Consider the following 18,460-nt stretch of genomic DNA (forward strand, 5'->3'; position numbering starts at 1 on the left):
GCTTTGAATAAAAGAAGCTACTAAAACGATGATCCTGAATCCTCCCTTCTCTTTATTTCGTTTGTTACAGCGCACATGAAATTAATTTTTTCTACGTTTTTCAATATGTCAGTAAATAATAGTGTTCAAAACAGTTCTGAATATATTTGCTATTTAAAAATAGCCTTTAAAAGGATTAGAAATATTGTTTGATTATGATCTTTTAACTAATCCTTGAACACCAGAGTGCATTTCTAGCATTGTAGAAAATATTTGTCTCAACAATCACAAATAAACAGGTAATTTAATTAATTTTTTTGGAGTAAAAAGTGCATATTGTTTGAAAATTTGAATTTATTAGTATAATGATAATATTTCAGTTATAGTATTGATTGACACAAAATGAAGATCAAACATTTAAAAGCTGTAATCTTGAATGTATTAAAGGACATATTTAAAATATCTAATTTTACCAAAAAAAACCCCCCTAAATGTTATAAAATTTATGCAACGAAAAATTGTCTTTAAATTTGGCAATCACATTTTCAAATAAGTGATGATTTTGTAGCAAAATTAATAAAGTTAATTTAATCACTACAACCAATCATATGATTGATAGCTTTATGAAGAAAAAAACAGTACACATGAAATATCTCATCGTGATTTTAAATTAGAAATGCTAGAACTATTATGTAGACAAAATGAAAATTTGTCAAGGAAACAAATAAAATGACCTCTGTATAGAAATTAACGCATGAATTAAATCTATAACAGGTTTAGAATTTTAATTTTATTTTTATAGTAATCATGTGCAATGAAATGGAATTAGATCTTCATCAAAATATCGATATGTAATTTATTATCTCTATTATTTCTTTCAGTTTTTTTTAATTTCTATTTTATCTAATATATAATTATAAACATCTATTCTGTAACTATAAATAATTTTTTGATACTTGGAAATTAACAAACTATGTTTCCTTAAATATACAGCTTTCAAAAACAAGATTACCTTTCAGGCGAAAGAAGTTATTGAAGTTGAAGAATTTGAAGTAAGTCAAGTCAATGCCCCAAATGTTCTGAAATTTACTCCAGCTTTAAAAGAAGGAATTGTAGCTACTGAAGTTATATTCTTAATAACAATTTTTTTTTAAATATTTATTTTATATTTATATTTTTGACATTATCCTACTGAGATAAAAATTCCTTAACGTCAATACTTATGCAATTTTCCATCTTGAATTAATTTTAAAATTTATTACATTTATAAATTACTCTTTTGATATTAAGCAACGAAATTTCTGAACATTCTTCTCTGTATAGCTAGTACCTCTTTCCTATTTCTTTAAAGAAAGTATATTTCTATTAATCTGTCCTCCATTATAATTTCAGATACTAAAATTGTTTATATTTTTAGTTGAATATCAAAATCAATTTCGGAACTTTTTTAAATGGTATTTGGATTACATTTTAAATATCATAAAAGAAAGTTGTTTTTTTTGTGTGTATATATACGTCAGCATTATTCTGGGCAAATTATCAAATCTAGAACTATCAAATTCACACTGATAATTTTTAAAAGATGAGAATGTGCCCTTTACTTGAAATATTAATTGGAAACTGAACGAATTTTTCACGTTTTCCGGCCATAACTTACAAAAATATTACTAAACATATTTGATTTTCACATCATTTTAAAATAATTATTTTAAAATAATTCTTACACTATCTTTGTAGTGATACCAATTTTGTTGTCTTGCAAATTTCTTTTCAGAATTTTCACAAATTAAATTTTTTATACATTGTTGCAACGAAATTCAACTTGTTTTTTATTATTGCATCAAATATTTATTGGCCTGATTTTCTTCCATTGTCAGATATGAAGGAGAAATTTTCTACTCATTATATGAATAGTTTATTAGAGTAATTAAAAAGCGAAATTTCGATTCTTCGAAATTTCGAAGACATGAATAGTTTATAAGATTAATTAAAAAGCGAAATTTCGATTCTTTGAAAAGCAATGTACAATTTGAAATAGCTTATCCAGGCACTTATATTTTTACGTCACTATGACGGCATGGGAATCAACTCCCTTTAGAAGGTTCGAGCATATAATAATCAGAACAAGCTATTTGTGAAACTAAGGATATTTATATATATGAAGTAACATATGAGGATTTATATACAGGGTTATCAAGAAATAAGTTACCCACTTCATAAGGCTCTAAAATGCGTTCTATTGGTCCAAATAAGATAAAATTTGAACTACAGATTATTCAGATGATGCGCATTACATTCATTAATTAAAAAATTCAGTACAAAAATTCACCAATAGATGGTAACACAAATGGCATTTATTTGCTTATATTGAAAATGTGAAACATAATTTGCGTTACAGCGCATATATATTATCAACTGTTTTGGATAAAAGGAAGGCGGAATCTGCACGAACATTAGTTTCTTTTCTGCTCGTCATGCCTACGTGGCAAGAAAAAGTGTTGCTGGTGAAATTGTTCTACCAGAGCCAACAAAACTCCGTTGCAGCTCTACAGGAATTTCGTCGTATGAAGCAGATACGAAGAGGTCCAATGTCTCCAGGTGCCCAGAAATGCAGAAATTTGAAAAAACTGGGCATTCTTAAAGGCAAAGAAATAAATAAAAAAAATCCCATCTTCCAGCGTCGAAAATATTGCGACCGCGCTCGTTGAAGCCAGCAGTCAGTTGCCGCATAATAGTGTGAGTTTGCCAGTTGTTTCCCGTGTTCTAGATATGAAGTATTAAACAGTACGAAAAATCATATGGCAGATTTTGCATTTTTATCCATATAAAATCAAATCTGTGCACTGTTGCAGGACGGGAACTTAGAGGTCAATAAAACTTTTGCATTTCAGTTCTTTGCTGGAATGGTGGTTGATACAACTTGGCCATGGAACATTCCGTGGAGTAATGAGGCCCACTTTTGCTTCAGTGGGCAAGTTAACACTCACAACTGTTGAATTTGGGCAGAGGAAAACCCTCACGCTATCCAGGAAAAATTCTTGCATTCTCAAAAAGTGAGAATATGGTGTGGTTTTACAGCTACATTTATCATTGGACCGTGTTTCTTTGAAGAGATAACTTCAAATGGATTCCAAACCTGTTCCGTCACAGGACAATAGTACCATGATATTCTGAGGGATTTTGTAATTACAACTCTTTTACAATGTGGATGCCTTCAACATCATTTCATCATGGTGCATGCAGGATGACATCATTTTCATGCAGGATCTCATATTGATCGTCATGTAAAGCGATTATTTATGCAGCATTTTACAGAAGCACGAGTTATCAGCCGTCATTTCCCTATAGCATTGCATCCTCGCTCCCCGGACCTTACCCCTTGCGACTTTTGGTTCAGGGGTTATTTAAAGAACAATACCTACCGTCAGAGGACATCATCTCTACCAGATCTGAAGGATAAAATTCGACGTCATATTCTTAATATTTCGGCAGACTCACCCCGGTCATCTATAGAAAATATGGTTCTCCGATTAGAGCATATTGTTGAAAATGAAGGAGGACATATTGATCAATTTTAATTTTACTTTACTTAACAATTATAAGCCATATTAAATGGTTTCATGTGTATCACAACGCCACCTAATGGTGAATTTTTGTACTAAATTATATCTCATTTGGATTAATAGAACGCATTTTAGAACCCTCTGAAGTGGGTAACTTATTTCTTGCTAACTCTGTATCTATCACAATTTGATACTCAAAAATAAATTATTGAAGAAATCATGGGCATCAAGTTGTACTTAAAAGATTTAATTGAAATTAAGTAGAACTAAGCTCTACTTAATTTCAATTAAATTAAAAATGTATTCTAATTCTTTAAAACGGTTTATCGGAGTACTAATTTTGTACGGTAAGGTATCAATTAGTAAAAATTAAAAATAATAATGTATAAAAGTGTCATCATGTTGTGTGTATTTAATGAAAATGATTCGCACAATAAAGCTTCAAAGTTACCTTTATTAGTATATCCTTTGCTTTATTAACAAATTTTGCAGATAAGCAACATCATTATCTGGGATCAAGTCAGAACATATATTATAAATTAGATTATAAACCAAGCTGTGTTTGTTGCACGATGCCACTCGATTGTCTAGTTAGTTTATATTTAGAAATTAGTGTTTTCGGTATGTACAACATCACACAGTAGAGAGTAATGTCAAACTGCTAAGATCTATGAAAACTTAAAGATGAGTCTTCTCTACAGAATTAGGTTCCTTTACTACATTTCAGATGTTTGCAATATGAACATAAAACTGGTACTGGTGATTTCTTTCGTAATTCAGTTTTACGAAACATGAATAATTATAAGAGCCTACGCATTGAAGATACTTCATTAACATTAAATTTAAAGAAGATATTGAATTTTAATACATGTGAAACTCGAAACATCAAACGATAATAGCTTTTTGTACTAAATCATTTAATTCAATTATCTATGAAAGAGATCAACTGATGCAGACTTGCACAAAATTCTATTTATTTCATTATTCCATTCAGAAGTTTTGACAAAATCTTTCAAAATAAATAGAATTTGTTAATAAACAGTCGGATTTCTTTTTTTTTTCCTTCGAATTTCATAACTCGCTGTCTGTATATTTCTTGCCTTGTGATGTCGTACAAACTATAGAACACTAATGCGAAATTGTCTAATGAACTCGTATTGAGCAGGTCTACATTCACAGATCAAATGCAGATAAGACGAAAATTACGAACCAGTGCAAGAATGTTATCCCCAATAGCCACCGAAGGACTTCTTTTGCATAAAACAAGGGCTTTTAGCAATTATTAATCACAGACGATACCTTCACTGCAAACCCACAGTTTCGGATGGAAATTATTTTCTTCATACATCTTACTTATAGAAGGAGAAATGTGCAGCAACTGATAATAGAAATTCTTTTATCTCTCAATGGATTGAAATGTTTTCTTACAGTATGCTTAGTATAAACAAATTGGGGGCTGCGATAATAATTACAATAACTATTGGCACTGAAACTGGGTTTTGCTCGTAAAATTCTCACGCATTGCTAAATTTTTTTTGCGTAATATTTTATTCCACGAATCACTATTTTAATGATGGGGTTTATGCTTTAATGAGATAATTATGCAATGAATTAACGTATTATCATAATTTTATTTTGTTTTACCAACAAATAAGGTAACTCACAAAAAAATGTAACCCGATGAAATATTTTATTAGATATAAAACATATTAGCCGAAAAGACTTTATGTTTTAAAACAATATTAACTGAATAAATAGATGTAAATTTCATTAGCAACTGATAATATTCATATTTCGAAATTCTTCGAAGATATTTCGATTGTATTTAGGAAAACGAAATAGAAAAAGTATGAGATGTCATGAGAACAATGAGCGTATAAATAAATGTACTGGATAACTGCTTTATATGTGCTAGGGGGTCGAGAGTACAAAATATTTCCCTCCGAAACTGGGGTTCGATCCTCGTCTACGTTAGCAATTTTTGCTTCCCTTGTTTTTCTTGAGACAGATTTATTCTTCAGTGGCTTTTGAGACAAGCAGCTTTATTAATGAAACTATTATGCACACAGAAGCAGTTATCCATTGTTTTTAATTGAGAGATAAAAGACCTAATCTAGCATATTTATTATCACTTTTGTTTAAGTCTTTAACTTTTTCTTATTAAGTGATCGATAAGAATATTTTTTTGCATATTATGTGTTTTATTATTCCCAAAATCAGTTCCCTTCTGGGACATATTCTACAGTTGCTGCACATATAGGGACATTATGCGAATATTTTGATGCCAAAAAAGAGTTTTAATTAATGTGGCCTTTTGTTTAATATGAGGCATCAAGTTTAAATTTTTTTTTTTTTTTTTTTTTTTTTTTTTGTTTACAGAACGAGTGACTTGGTTTAATGAAGTTTAAAGTACTTTGTTACTAATATTTATGAATCTGGATGAAGGGGATTCACAAACATGCACTGCTATTCTATCGATATCTGCATAGCATTTCATTTAATGTAGTTCGAATGAACTGAATTGAGAAAAAAATCTTTCAGGCAATTTTCTTTTTTAATTTGAAGTTTTCAACCTCTATTAGATTTTCACCAGTCGCATACTAAGTAAAGTTTTCTATTGTCTTGCGCTGTGAGATGAATATCGATAAATTCAGTCTTATATACATTTGTAAGATTCAGTTATGTATTATCATTATCTACTACCAGTTGTATATAATGTATGAATATTAGAGTAAGAAGAAGATTTAACTTTTGAATCTAACGTTGATTGCATTTTCAGAAGGTAATCACTGAGATAAACGTACAACATTAGTTACCATCTGTTTGATAACTATAAATGAAGACTACAAACGCACATAGATATTTATAAGTTGTCACTCCAGTGGCACAACTGAGACAGGCCATTTAGGGAAGGCTTCGATAAAGCTTTTCTAAGTTATTAGAAAAGGTCAGATGGCACTTCCCAGAGGTAGTTGCTAAAGTTGCCTTAGCTGAAATGAACGTTTCTTTTAATCTAATTTCCATTCGCAGAGTAATTTCAAAATTTTTCTGCTTCCAATTTTTTTTATATTGACTTTTTCCCAGATTTTGGAATCTCAAATTGCACCATGAGCCAAAGATGTGCCACCGTGTGTGACAAATTAAGGAAAAGCTGGAGGACACAAACTGGCCAATTAAAGTATTGTCCATTGGCAGAGTCAACATGTTAAAGAACTACACTTATGGCACTAAGAATCAAAGAATGCAAATATCGTTGGTCACTTGTATTTCCAACATGCACCACCGAAAAGGAGAAGGTCTTTGAGCCTCAGTTTTTTTTGTGAAGTGTCCAAGATTTTTTTCTTATATTTAAAGGTTCATTTAAGACTTAAATCTCTATATAACTTTACATAGATATTTTCTACTACTGCATATCGCCATTGTTCTTGGATAGCTGCAACGGAATACACCCGATAGCGCCACCTGAAGGAATGACGACTTATTAAACACAAAAACCTCTGTACACAAGACGATTTCACCCATGTCGTTCTTCGCTGAAGAACAAAGATCCTGTTTTGGTTAAATCAATACTTTTTTTCTTTCTTGTTTTCACTGTAGCGTCCTTGGCAAGGAGCCTTGGCTCAAAATTTTAGAACTTAATAAAATGAACGAATAAAATTTTAATTTTCAGCTAGAAATTTAAAAAAAATGAGTAAAAAATAAACAAAATTAAAAAAAATTAAAGTAAAAAAATGAACAAAGTAAAAGCAGAACAGAAGATAATAACCGCAATGCTTTTGTTAAGCACAACTGTCATAATAATTTTAGAGAACTTTTAAAACTAATTATTTAGACTGACTTCTACAAGCCAAAAATTCAATTCTCTCTTAAACATAATCAGTCAACATTATGCATTTCTGCAAAACAGTCAGCCACTGATGTGATTTTTGAAAAATTCAGGAAAACAAGTTTCCTATTTTGGCGCAACTGTCGTGACTGATGTTTAGGGATGCCACCCCCTAGACAAGAGAGAATTTATATGAAAGAGTAAGGCCCATCCGTCAAGGCGCTACAGTGCAGGAGTCAGGAGTTATCCTCTTTCGGTTCTTCCCCTCGGTTCGGTTTGTATTCAAGGCCAGGATCGAATTGCATCAGCACGAACACCTAAAAGAGAAACAGTACTCAATAAGTTGATATTTATTAAAACTGCTAATCAAGAAGTCTTATCACAGTTCAGTTTGATATTCGAGAGGCTCTTCGAATTAGAAAAGAATATCGTACATTTCTTTTTATGCAATTTTCTGCTGTTATGGAGATTTTTATTTTCAGATATAAAAAAAAAAAAAAATCATCATGTAATGAATGCTGTTTTTTATTAAAATAATAGGCCATTTTTTTTTTTGTTGTTGTCATAGCCATGGAAATGAAAAAAGTGAGGAAAGAAAGTCTCAGATATTGTCAAAGCCGCCAGCTTTGGTGCTTCAGGACTGTAAACGATTTCCGAAGTGGATCCATCAGCAATAACCAGCCAAACTTGAAGATATCTGCGGTAATAGATGGGCATTCGAAGAGGTCATTTTGTTTTAATTGATATGAATGAAAAATAATTGCAGGCATGCTGTGATTCCGCCTGAAGAAATGAACAAATTTATTAATAATAATTTTTTAAAATCTGACTTTGCCTTACAATAAATAAATAATCAAAAGTTATTTATCGTTAAAACAATATGTTATTCTGGTTTTAAAGTTTTAAAATTGTAATGATTGTACATGAAAAACTTAATATATATAAGTGTCATAAAGTAAAAGTTTTAACGCATATTTCAATTATAGGCTTTGTACACCTTATCTGAAACTAGCGGGTTTCTCCAAATCTTTCATGTTTGTTTCTTAATATAAGTGTTTTCATCCTCGTCTTGCATAAAATGGTGCTAAGGCTAATGCTAAGAATGCCTTTCATGGCACAACAATTACGAAGAATTGATCTTCAGCTTCAATTAAGCATTTCTCCTGAATTCTGTCATGGGATCCTTGGTGATTTTTTAGCGACTTGTTCTCGGGCAGCATGACATACAATTCCTCTGAATGGATTTCGTTTAAAATTTGATAGAAATCTCTGCAAATTTTTTTCTGAAGTCCATATCCCAAATTTCAGTTGTCCAGCTCGAAGCGTTTTTGTGTTTAGAGGCAAACAGACAGAGTGACAGACATATATAATGCCAAAAATATGCTTTAGCATTATCAAAGGAAAATCCCGAAACAACATTATGAAAGAAGTCTAAAATTCGTCAAAATCTCGAATTCGATTTTTAAAAATGTTTACAATTCTTTGTCTGTACTTCGGAAAGTAAGAGCCATAAAAAAAATTATTCGATACATTTTATCATTGTTATGTGTTTTGTAAGCATATTATAAGACCTTGGAATTATTACAAAATTGTAATTGCTTACACTGAAAATTATTTAGAAAAAAAAATCTAATGATTGGAGTAAAATCATTTAATTAATAATTAGAATTCTTTTCCTGTGACAGATATTTATTTTATTTTCTGACTAAAAGGCTTTCTTAAATGATAGAAGCATTTGAGAATTTTGGCAGTGCTTCAGAAAGAGTGCAAAGTCTTTTTGACATGTGATAAAAACGTAAATGGTGAGCTATTATTAGCAAGGGGACTAAAAACCTGATTTATGGAAAAAAGTAGAAATTTGAGAATCGCAGGAAGTGAAAACGATTACCCCCCCCCCTAAGGATTAAAAAAAAACCGCTAGCTCTTTTCGTAGATTTTTTTTCATGCTTGAAGAAAGAGATAAACTTATATAAAAATTACACTTATATAATGCATTAATCTAAATTTTGAAAAAAATGAAAGAAATTTTTTTTTTAAGGAGTCTTTTTATTAACTTCTGTTACAGGTATATTTAAAGGTGGATAGTTCACTAATACATATGCCGAACAATTCTTAAAAAAGATTAATAAAAATTATTTAAATTATTTTTCAAAACTATTGAGTGGAAGTTCAGTTTTTAAGTAAGGGAATCTATATTTGGATTATACAGTGTACAAAGATTTCCAGCTTTCGCATATCACCTGCATTTTACAAGCAAGTTTATTATTTACTAGTCTTAAATACTTTAAAAATTTTTCTTGGATTTGCTAAATATGTAATTTATCTCAATGCATAACAAAGTTTTAAATATTTAAATTCAAAACAGTATGTATATACATAATTAAGATAAATATTTGAATAAAAAATTCTTTAAAACTTTTTTATGCATTTAATTGAACTTTATCTCGGGTATTTTTTATTAGTTCGTTTCAGAATGAGGTATGCCCTCACTCATTTTTAATTTTTATTTTAAATAAGAATTTTTAATATAAAACGTGGAAAATAATTTACTGTAATATAGTATAATTTTAAAGCTAATATTGCAATGGAATAATTTGATAACCTGTAGGGTTATTGAAGAGTTATTTTCAAATCGGAATAATTTAAAGGAATTCGATATGAAACGCTAATGTGGTCAGATTTTAGGTAGGTTAATAAGATTTCATTATAAGAGTCAATTGCTTTCCTGGTGCTTAATAAAAGGAGAATCTTAGTTTAGTTATATTAACGTCCTGTTTTAAAGCAATGGTAGGACTATTTTGGGACGGACCTCGCAATTTTGAACCATGGTCAGATAACGAGGATCTGGCACCTCCCTCTCCAACCTTTCACACCTCACCAGAGGAAGAACGTTTGGCTCCAACGGATTTAACGTGCACTAGACCCGCTTACACGACAGTTCTTCTGTGGAATCGGGTCTTGAACCTGAAATCCTCCGGTTCCAAAGCCAAGGCGTTACCACCAGGCCACTGCGGTCCAGTAAAATGAGAAAGAAGTTCAGCAATAATTCATAAAAGAAATGCAAAATTAGGGTATTATGCTTAATGTTGTATAATTTAATTTTAAAAAAAGGAAAATAGCATCGCTTTGTTTTTAATATTTTATAGAATGACGAGTTTTTAATACAGATTCCTTTGTTTTCCCTTGTTGTCAGTTTAAAATATAAATGCTATCAAATGCTCTATGCACATCCATTTTATAATAATTAAATGAATGAATAAAAGACCTGAACAATATTTATCCGTCTGTAGATTCGTAAAGTGAAAATGCTTACCATATCTGTGGGAAGGAGTGGAAAATCTGCTGGAGGGTTCGTGATCACGAAGCGCTTCGAGGAGGCTTCGCACGATGAGCTGGTATCTCTGAACCGGTAGAGCCCGATGCAAAGCATGCCGTAGCTGCGGAGGGCCGATACGAACAGATCGCAGTATTTACCTCCCTCCTGCAAAGCATATACACACATTAGCACTGTTAATCCTTTTCATCAACATTCAGCTGGGATTGGAGATTGCAATTATTTCGGCTTTGTGTTATCAATCCTTTATACAAATTATACTAGATCTGATATTTCCAACTTATGGTACGCATACGCAGGGAGTAAGAAGCAGAGCATTTAGGGTGGTCGAAAGTGATTTAGGTGATGGCAAAAAGCTCAAAATATAAAAGATAAAAAAAAGTTTTGAATTTTGTTTCACCGGTTCGTGTGGACAATGAAAGTGAATATTATTTTGTCCCGAAATAAAGAAAAGACAGGTGTAGATTAAAACTTAGAATTTATTATTAGCTGCTATCATCATTCTCGCCCACGGCCGTCATATTATGCATCATGAATGATTCAACTACATCTTTAGGTTCCAGTGTTCTTTTTTCCTCCATTCTTTACTTTTAGAATCTTTTTTTTTTGTTTGTTATTTTTTGTTTTTTTTTTTACTTTTCAGTAAAATTCCCAATTCTCTCAAAACTTTTTATCTCGAATTTTTTATTGAATATTTATTTTAAAGTAGGCGTGAGTAATTATTATGATTAGAAACTGCTAGCTTTAATCGTAGTTAATGCAAAATTATTCCAATGTTGCTTTCCTTTGTTTTAGTGTCGCTCTTATATTCTTATAAAAACGGAATAAGATGTAGAATTGAAAAAAAAACTATACTTGTTACATTAATTGAGTCGTTTGATTCTAAACTTAATTCTTACTTTTAACTATCAATTAAATTTTCTTTGAATAAAGAGATGGCTGGAAGTAGGGATTGCAATACCGGTATACCGGGATACCGAATACCGGTATTTTGAGCCATTTGCACAATTTTGTAATACCGGTATTCACAAGTTTGAATACCGGTTTTTCGGTATTTACTAGATAATTTTTAAATTGTCTCCACTATATGTTCAGGCATCGCGAACATAGCAATATATTATACGTTTTTGTTTTTATGTCTCCCTAACAGGCGAAATTAATTAGCTAATTAATGGCTTAATTAATTGCTTAAATCTAAATTAGTAAAACATGGATTATCCCTGAAAAAAAATATAGTATCCATAACGACTGATGGAGCAACAATTATGAAAAAAGTTGGAAAGTTGATTGGTGCAAATCAGCAGTTGTGCTATGCACATGGAATTCAATTAGGAGTAATAGATGTATTATACCAAAAATATAAAGAACAGAAGAATCCAAATACTGTGGATAGAGACACTTCGGATTCCAACTTTGAAAAGAGTAAGAGTGATATTGACAATGAAGATAATGACAATGAAATTGTTGAAGAAGATATTGCTAATGAGGATGAAATATTAACCTATCAAGAATTGCTTCCTATAATTTATAAAGTTCGAAAAATAGTTAAAATATTTAAACGTTACCCTATAAAAAGGATATATTACTAAAATATATACTAACTGAAAATGAAACAGAATATATGTTAATATTAGATTCTAAAACACGTTGGAACAGTTTACTCCTAATGATGGAACGGTTTTTGAAATTTAGAAATCTAATCCAAAAAGCAATAATCGACTTAAACCTGCAAATTAATTTTTCAGATAGTGAATTCAACTTAATATCCAGAACTGTATCAACTCTACTTCCAATAAAACTGGCTGTTGAGGCATTATGTCGGCTAGATTCTAATTTATTAACAGCTAATGCTAATACAACAATAAATAAATTTCATGTTGCAGTCACTGAAAGAACAGCACACATCACTATCTGAAGAATTATATATTAGATTTAAAAATGCACAGAAGAAAGGCATACCGAAATAGAAAATGTCTTATGGTATTTACATAATTATAATGATTTTAAAAATGAAAATGAAAAGAAGAAAAGAAAATGACCAATTCAAATCTGATTAAGTTAGAGTAAAGTTTCTTAAATTTTTTTTTTCCCACTAACCTATCCACATTCAGAATTCGGTTCAATTATCGAAGATTATGATGTCACTACTGTCAATAGTGAAAAGGAATTGTCTCTTGAACAAAAATTAGAATTAGCGATAAATAAAAAAATTTCAACGAACCAAAATACAGTACAGAAATCAGCTATATCCAAAACCATCCGACGAGAAATCGATTTATTTGAAGATGAGGGATTTAGAGGTAAATACTTGGAAAAAGTATATCGCGCATTGCTAACAGTACCACCAACTAGCGTAGACGCCGAAAGAGCGTTTTCGACAGCTGGTCATTTTTACACAAAATTTCTTTTCAGACTTAATGACAGTACAATTGATGCCTTATGTTTTTTAGATCATATTTCAAAAATTTGTAATAGTACCAAAAACTGAATAGTGATATTTACACTTTTTTGTGATTTAAATACTTAATTACTTAAATACTTAATAATTACTTTTTTGTGATTATATACTGTTATAATTTATAAGTTACAAATTATTTTTTGTGATATTTACACTCTCTAACAAAACTGGGAAATAAAAAAACGAAACACCTGTGTTTTCTTTCTTTTTCCAATACCGGTATTAAAACCGGTATTAAGATTTAAAAAATACCGAATACCGGTATTGAAATTTTGTTCCGGTAGTGTAATCCCTAGCTGGAAGTATTCAAAAATGAAAGGATTAATTAAGACGTAGGATTGGTTGGAGTGTTTTGGTAAAAGAGGCTACCTTAGCCAAACCCATTATTCACAAAACTTAAAATTAAAGATATTTGTTGGATAACTAAACTGGTGATACATGTAGAACTCAATGAAAAAAGTAAATAGACGAAATTGTTCAACAGGAAAAAATAAAATTCTGATAGAAAACAAAATGAAAAGACATGTTAAACGCAAAAACTTTTAAGAAATTAAAAATATTTGGGTGAAATTTTTGAGCCACCAAAATATGTTGATGGATTAGATGAGATATTGCAATTTTTATTTAAATCGAAATAATTTTTTTAGACTAAAACGAAAAACATTAATGTCGAAGTAATAAAAAGCTATACACGAAGAGACAGTGCATTATCCATAAGTGCGTATATCAGTATAGCACGATAGCAAGTATCTACGGATTTTTATACTGAACTTTTATTACTAGATCCAAGAAATGCTCCATTGATCTCTTTAAAAAATTAAAAAATGCTTAAAAATTCAAATGAGAATAAAGAATTTAATACAGAGAAATATATTTTCATTTATTGGTTCTCGCAAAACGATTAATTTGGAACTTTCGGAATCTTTCGAAGGAATAGTTGAATAAGATGATAGTTTATTTCTTCAATAGTATATATATATATATATATATATATATATATATATATATACAAAAGTATTAAAATCAAGTTAATAATAAAATAAAAAAGAAAACCAAATAAAAATTAAACAAAAAATATATATAAAAAAAGAATCCGGCCTGAAGACTTTTTCAAGGGTCACCCTCAGGCAGGGATTCAAAGAAAGGGATTTTTTCTGTGAAGGAAATGCAGACATTAGTCTAATAATGATTCCTCGTGACCCGAAAATCCCCTGAAATTAGGCCCAAGAGATATACCATTTTAACAGAAAGGAAAATACAAAACAACAAATTAGAAGAATATAACCACTACTAAGTAAAAATACAATAACAAAAATAACAATAAAAACAAAAATAGCACTAAAGGAAAAACGAAAAGGCAAAAACGTATCATCAGCAGTCAAGGAAATTTTAAGCTATCGATTGTGATTCCCGCTTTTTAAAAACGCTAAAGGTAAAAAAGCTAACGGTAAATTAGGTAAAAAATTGTAGGCCCCCAGCGTTATCTATTGAGTGATCTAATATGCAAAGAAAGTTCTATTTTTATTTAAGCCAAAGGATTAATCCCACACCATACCTTGTTTAATTAAAAAATTGACATTAGTCTAATAATGATTCTAATTATAATGACATTATAATTTTAATTAGTCTAATAATAATGAAATTTTTTTTTTCCTTTTCCTTTTTTGGTTTTAGTTTGAATAGGTAATAATTTTTAGTTGTGATTTCGAAACTGTTTTGTTTCGTTTTCATTTTAGTTTCGTTTTCAAACTATTTCTTACTTTAGATTGGTTACTTATATATATATATAAGATATGTTATATCCTGACTTTGATAGATTTTCCAAAAATATCACAATACTTAATTTACAACGATAGAGAGCAATTTGTAGAGAAATTGAAATTATTTTTATTGTTTATGCGAAAGTTAATTGCACGTTTTCTCTCCAAAGTTGAATATTTATTTATACTAATAATAAGGATAAATATATGTGTGTGCGTTGACGCTCTACAGACCAGACCATTTGACCTAGGACTACCAAACTTGGAACATATATATTTTGAAGAATGGAAAAGTGCACTTCAGAGCGATTTATTTTAGTTAGAATTATAATTGATTAAAAATTGAGTAAATTTATGGAGCTTCACAATTTTAAATTCCGAAAATGTTAAAATACAAAAATGATTTTTATATCATCTTAATATAAGAAAAAATTATATTTCCAATGATAGCATTTCTTGTCGTATAAATTAATTTAAAAAATATTTCAAGCATATTTCTGAACAAGGATCATAAGAATTCAGCTTAATTATTAAATGTATCACGAATGATAATACAAAAACATAATAATTCTGGAAGGACGTCAAAGTTATTGATAAAAGTTACTATTAAATTTGCAGGTTTTTAAAATTTTTATTTTACAAGGTGAATTACTATCCTGTTTTTAATGCAAATTATTATTGTCAAAACAGATTTCCGGAAAGCAGATAATATATTTAGTTAATTTTGGAAATAAATCTGAAAAAAAATTACATTTATATTTAAAATACTATTAATTGAAGAAAAAACACCAAATTTTATATTGATTTAGGTTAGAAATTAAGTTATAGTGTTAAAAGTGTATCCATTTTTTCCTAACTTTATTGAAGCTGACAAAGAGTAAGAAAAATACATGATAAAATAACTAATACAAATAATAGTACCAATACTAATAATAAGACTAGTACTAATAATAAAGGTGATTGTGTGTGTGTAGGTGTGTTGGGTTCTACAGGCCAAATCGTTTGACTTTGGCTACCAAATTTGGCACATGTATATCTTGGAGGTCGGAAATGTATAATCTTAAATCTGTAAATAAATCGGAGCATTTTTTTTGAAATTTTAATTAATTGAAACGGAAGCCGAATTTTAATGATTATTCAAGATAAATTCCGAGAATGTTACTGCACAAAAATAGATTTTACACCTTTTAAAATTTAAAATATTGCTCTTTTAATGATATCAATTTAGTAGTCAAGTGAAGTTCTGTTGAATCTTATCAATTTTTCTAAAATATTTTTTTTTTCCTAATTTCCAACAATATATAATATTGTTGTACTGAAATTTAAACACTTCTAATTTTTTTATTAAATAATTAATTGCATGATTTTCTTCCATTATTAAAAGATTAAAAGACATTCTATTTAATATCTCTGTATTTTACAAGACAAATAAAAAAGTGAATTTATAATATCATGAAATTTAGAAAATAGACGAATCAGATATTTACGTTTTTATTAGCCCTATGCTGCCATGGGACTGTCCACATTAGAAAGGCTCATGCAGAAAATAAATAGAATTAAAAAAAGACAATTAAAATAATATAAATTTAATATCAAACAATTTGGCGGATTTATGGAACATGAAGTTATACCTAAACTATTCATCTGGAAACAAATATAATCAATATTGCTGGCGAACCAGTTAGTCATCTGAAGCGATAGGTATTTTGATAAATTTTAATTCCTTTTTTATTTCAACAATTTTGCTGTGAAAATTGTAAACAAACTTCTCTAAGATAGTAAGTATATTAGGAAATATATTCATAAATCCACATATTATGATTATCAGTCTTTAATCATTTTCATTGATGCGTTTAAATTCTGCTAATAGACTGCATACCGTTTTAATACTGATATTAAATGTATATTTTGAGTGAGAAATAAGATAATGTAGTTGACTCCCACTTAATTACATGCAAGTACAAGATAAATGATATGGATAGTTACTTGATTCCGTGAGGGTCGTTGATGTCGGCAATGGGCAGAACAGATGGAAGGCTACTAAAAAATGTTTAAATATATGTATACCACAATTTGATGTTTAAAATTACTTTGTAAAGGGAATATTAAATTATTCACCGAAGATGGTCGGTTTCAAATAAATACCTCTTTGTACAGAAAAAATGAAATAAGATTAGTCATTTCAACTATATATTAAAAATGGTATGGCATTTTTAGATAGCTTTAATCAAAATAACTTTTGAAGGTAGGATATGGCTATATATTCAGATTTTGATGGTTTATATGGTAGTGCACGGCTGTAGAACGTAGAAAAATGTAATTTATGGGAAGGTGTGGATATATCTAAAGATTACTTACCCCAAACTGAGCGAGGGGTCCATCATATAAGGAAATCTGGCCCACGCGACAACGGTCTCTGTTAGCCAGTGACTCTGGAGTGCTGTAGCCACCACGGAGTCCTGCGCCCTCTGCCAGGATCAGTTCCAGCTCCGGTGTTGCTCCCCCGGTAACCAATGATCGGATCAGGGTGAGGGCGTTCGCATTAAAATACGTCTGTTACAAAAAGCGCATATAAATTCATTTTGCACTTCTTATATACTATTTCATTTAAAAACAAATTTTGGCAAATAGAAAGGCACTTATTCAAATATTTAATAAATTTTATTTATTTAAAAATATTTTTTAATTCCCAAAAACCGATTACTTTGAATATTAAACGCAAAAATTTTATACAGGGTGTCCCAAAGCGATTGAAACGTGGTTTAATTCTTAACCCATTAGAGCTAAGTAGATAATGTAAATTACGAAATAGTTCAAAATAAAGTACAAAGTAAGACTACGTTAATAAAAAACATTTTTCCTTTAATTTTTAAAAAGTTACACTTTTTAAATTTTTATTCAATTCCTACAGACAAATTTGGTCAAGAAAAAACCTCCCACATAACTTTATCTTAAAAACCAAATAAATTATGATACAGAAAAAAAAAAATTACAAACTGACTTATGCCATTTTTCATATAACTTAAAACGCTGTTTCTTTGGTAAAAATAGGGACCATATGCAAATTGATATTGGAAATTTTTTAATAATAAATGGTAGTAAATGATCTTATTGGTTGATGAAATCAGATCAGATAGTTGGCAGAAAAATATGCAATAATATACAATCAATTTCTCTCAGAGCCAGGCCTCAGGTGAAATGAATCGGTAATTCTTAATTGTCTCATCATCCAATAAACAAATGCGCATGAAATTTCAATGAAATTCGGCTGTCCAAATTCCTTGGAAGTGTCTTTATTATTTTTATTGCTCATTGAATAAATTATTGTAATTCAAATATCGCCATTTATTAAAATTACCATAATTTACAATCAGTTTTGCAGTGTTCTTAATTTGACAATACGAAACTTAACATTGATGAATGATTTCCAACCTTTATTTTGATATGTACAAAAAAGTTTGGATTACAATTAAATGAAAGAAAATAAATTGTCTGTGAGTTAATTTGTTAGAATGTCGGTTTGAAAAATTATGATAAATT

General features: G+C 29.7%; 1 protein-coding gene across 1 annotated transcript in view; it reads right to left on the reverse strand.

Annotated features, from left to right (window-relative positions):
• Positions 1-3,976: 3,976 nt before the first annotated feature.
• LOC129967157 (calcium-activated potassium channel slowpoke-like) overlaps positions 3,977-18,460 on the reverse strand; it is a 112,442-nt gene continuing 97,958 nt past the window's right edge. The window contains exons 28-30 of the mRNA XM_056081856.1: positions 17,279-17,473; positions 10,682-10,849; positions 3,977-7,685 (exon numbers count right to left, since the gene is read on the reverse strand). Coding sequence (XP_055937831.1) covers positions 7,605-7,685; positions 10,682-10,849; positions 17,279-17,473 — 444 coding nt within the window. The 3' untranslated portion in view covers positions 3,977-7,604. The remainder of the gene's footprint in view (positions 7,686-10,681; positions 10,850-17,278; positions 17,474-18,460) is intronic.

This window comes from Argiope bruennichi, chromosome 4 (genome assembly GCF_947563725.1).
Source record: "Argiope bruennichi chromosome 4, qqArgBrue1.1, whole genome shotgun sequence".
Lineage (NCBI taxonomy): Eukaryota > Metazoa > Arthropoda > Arachnida > Araneae > Araneidae > Argiope > Argiope bruennichi.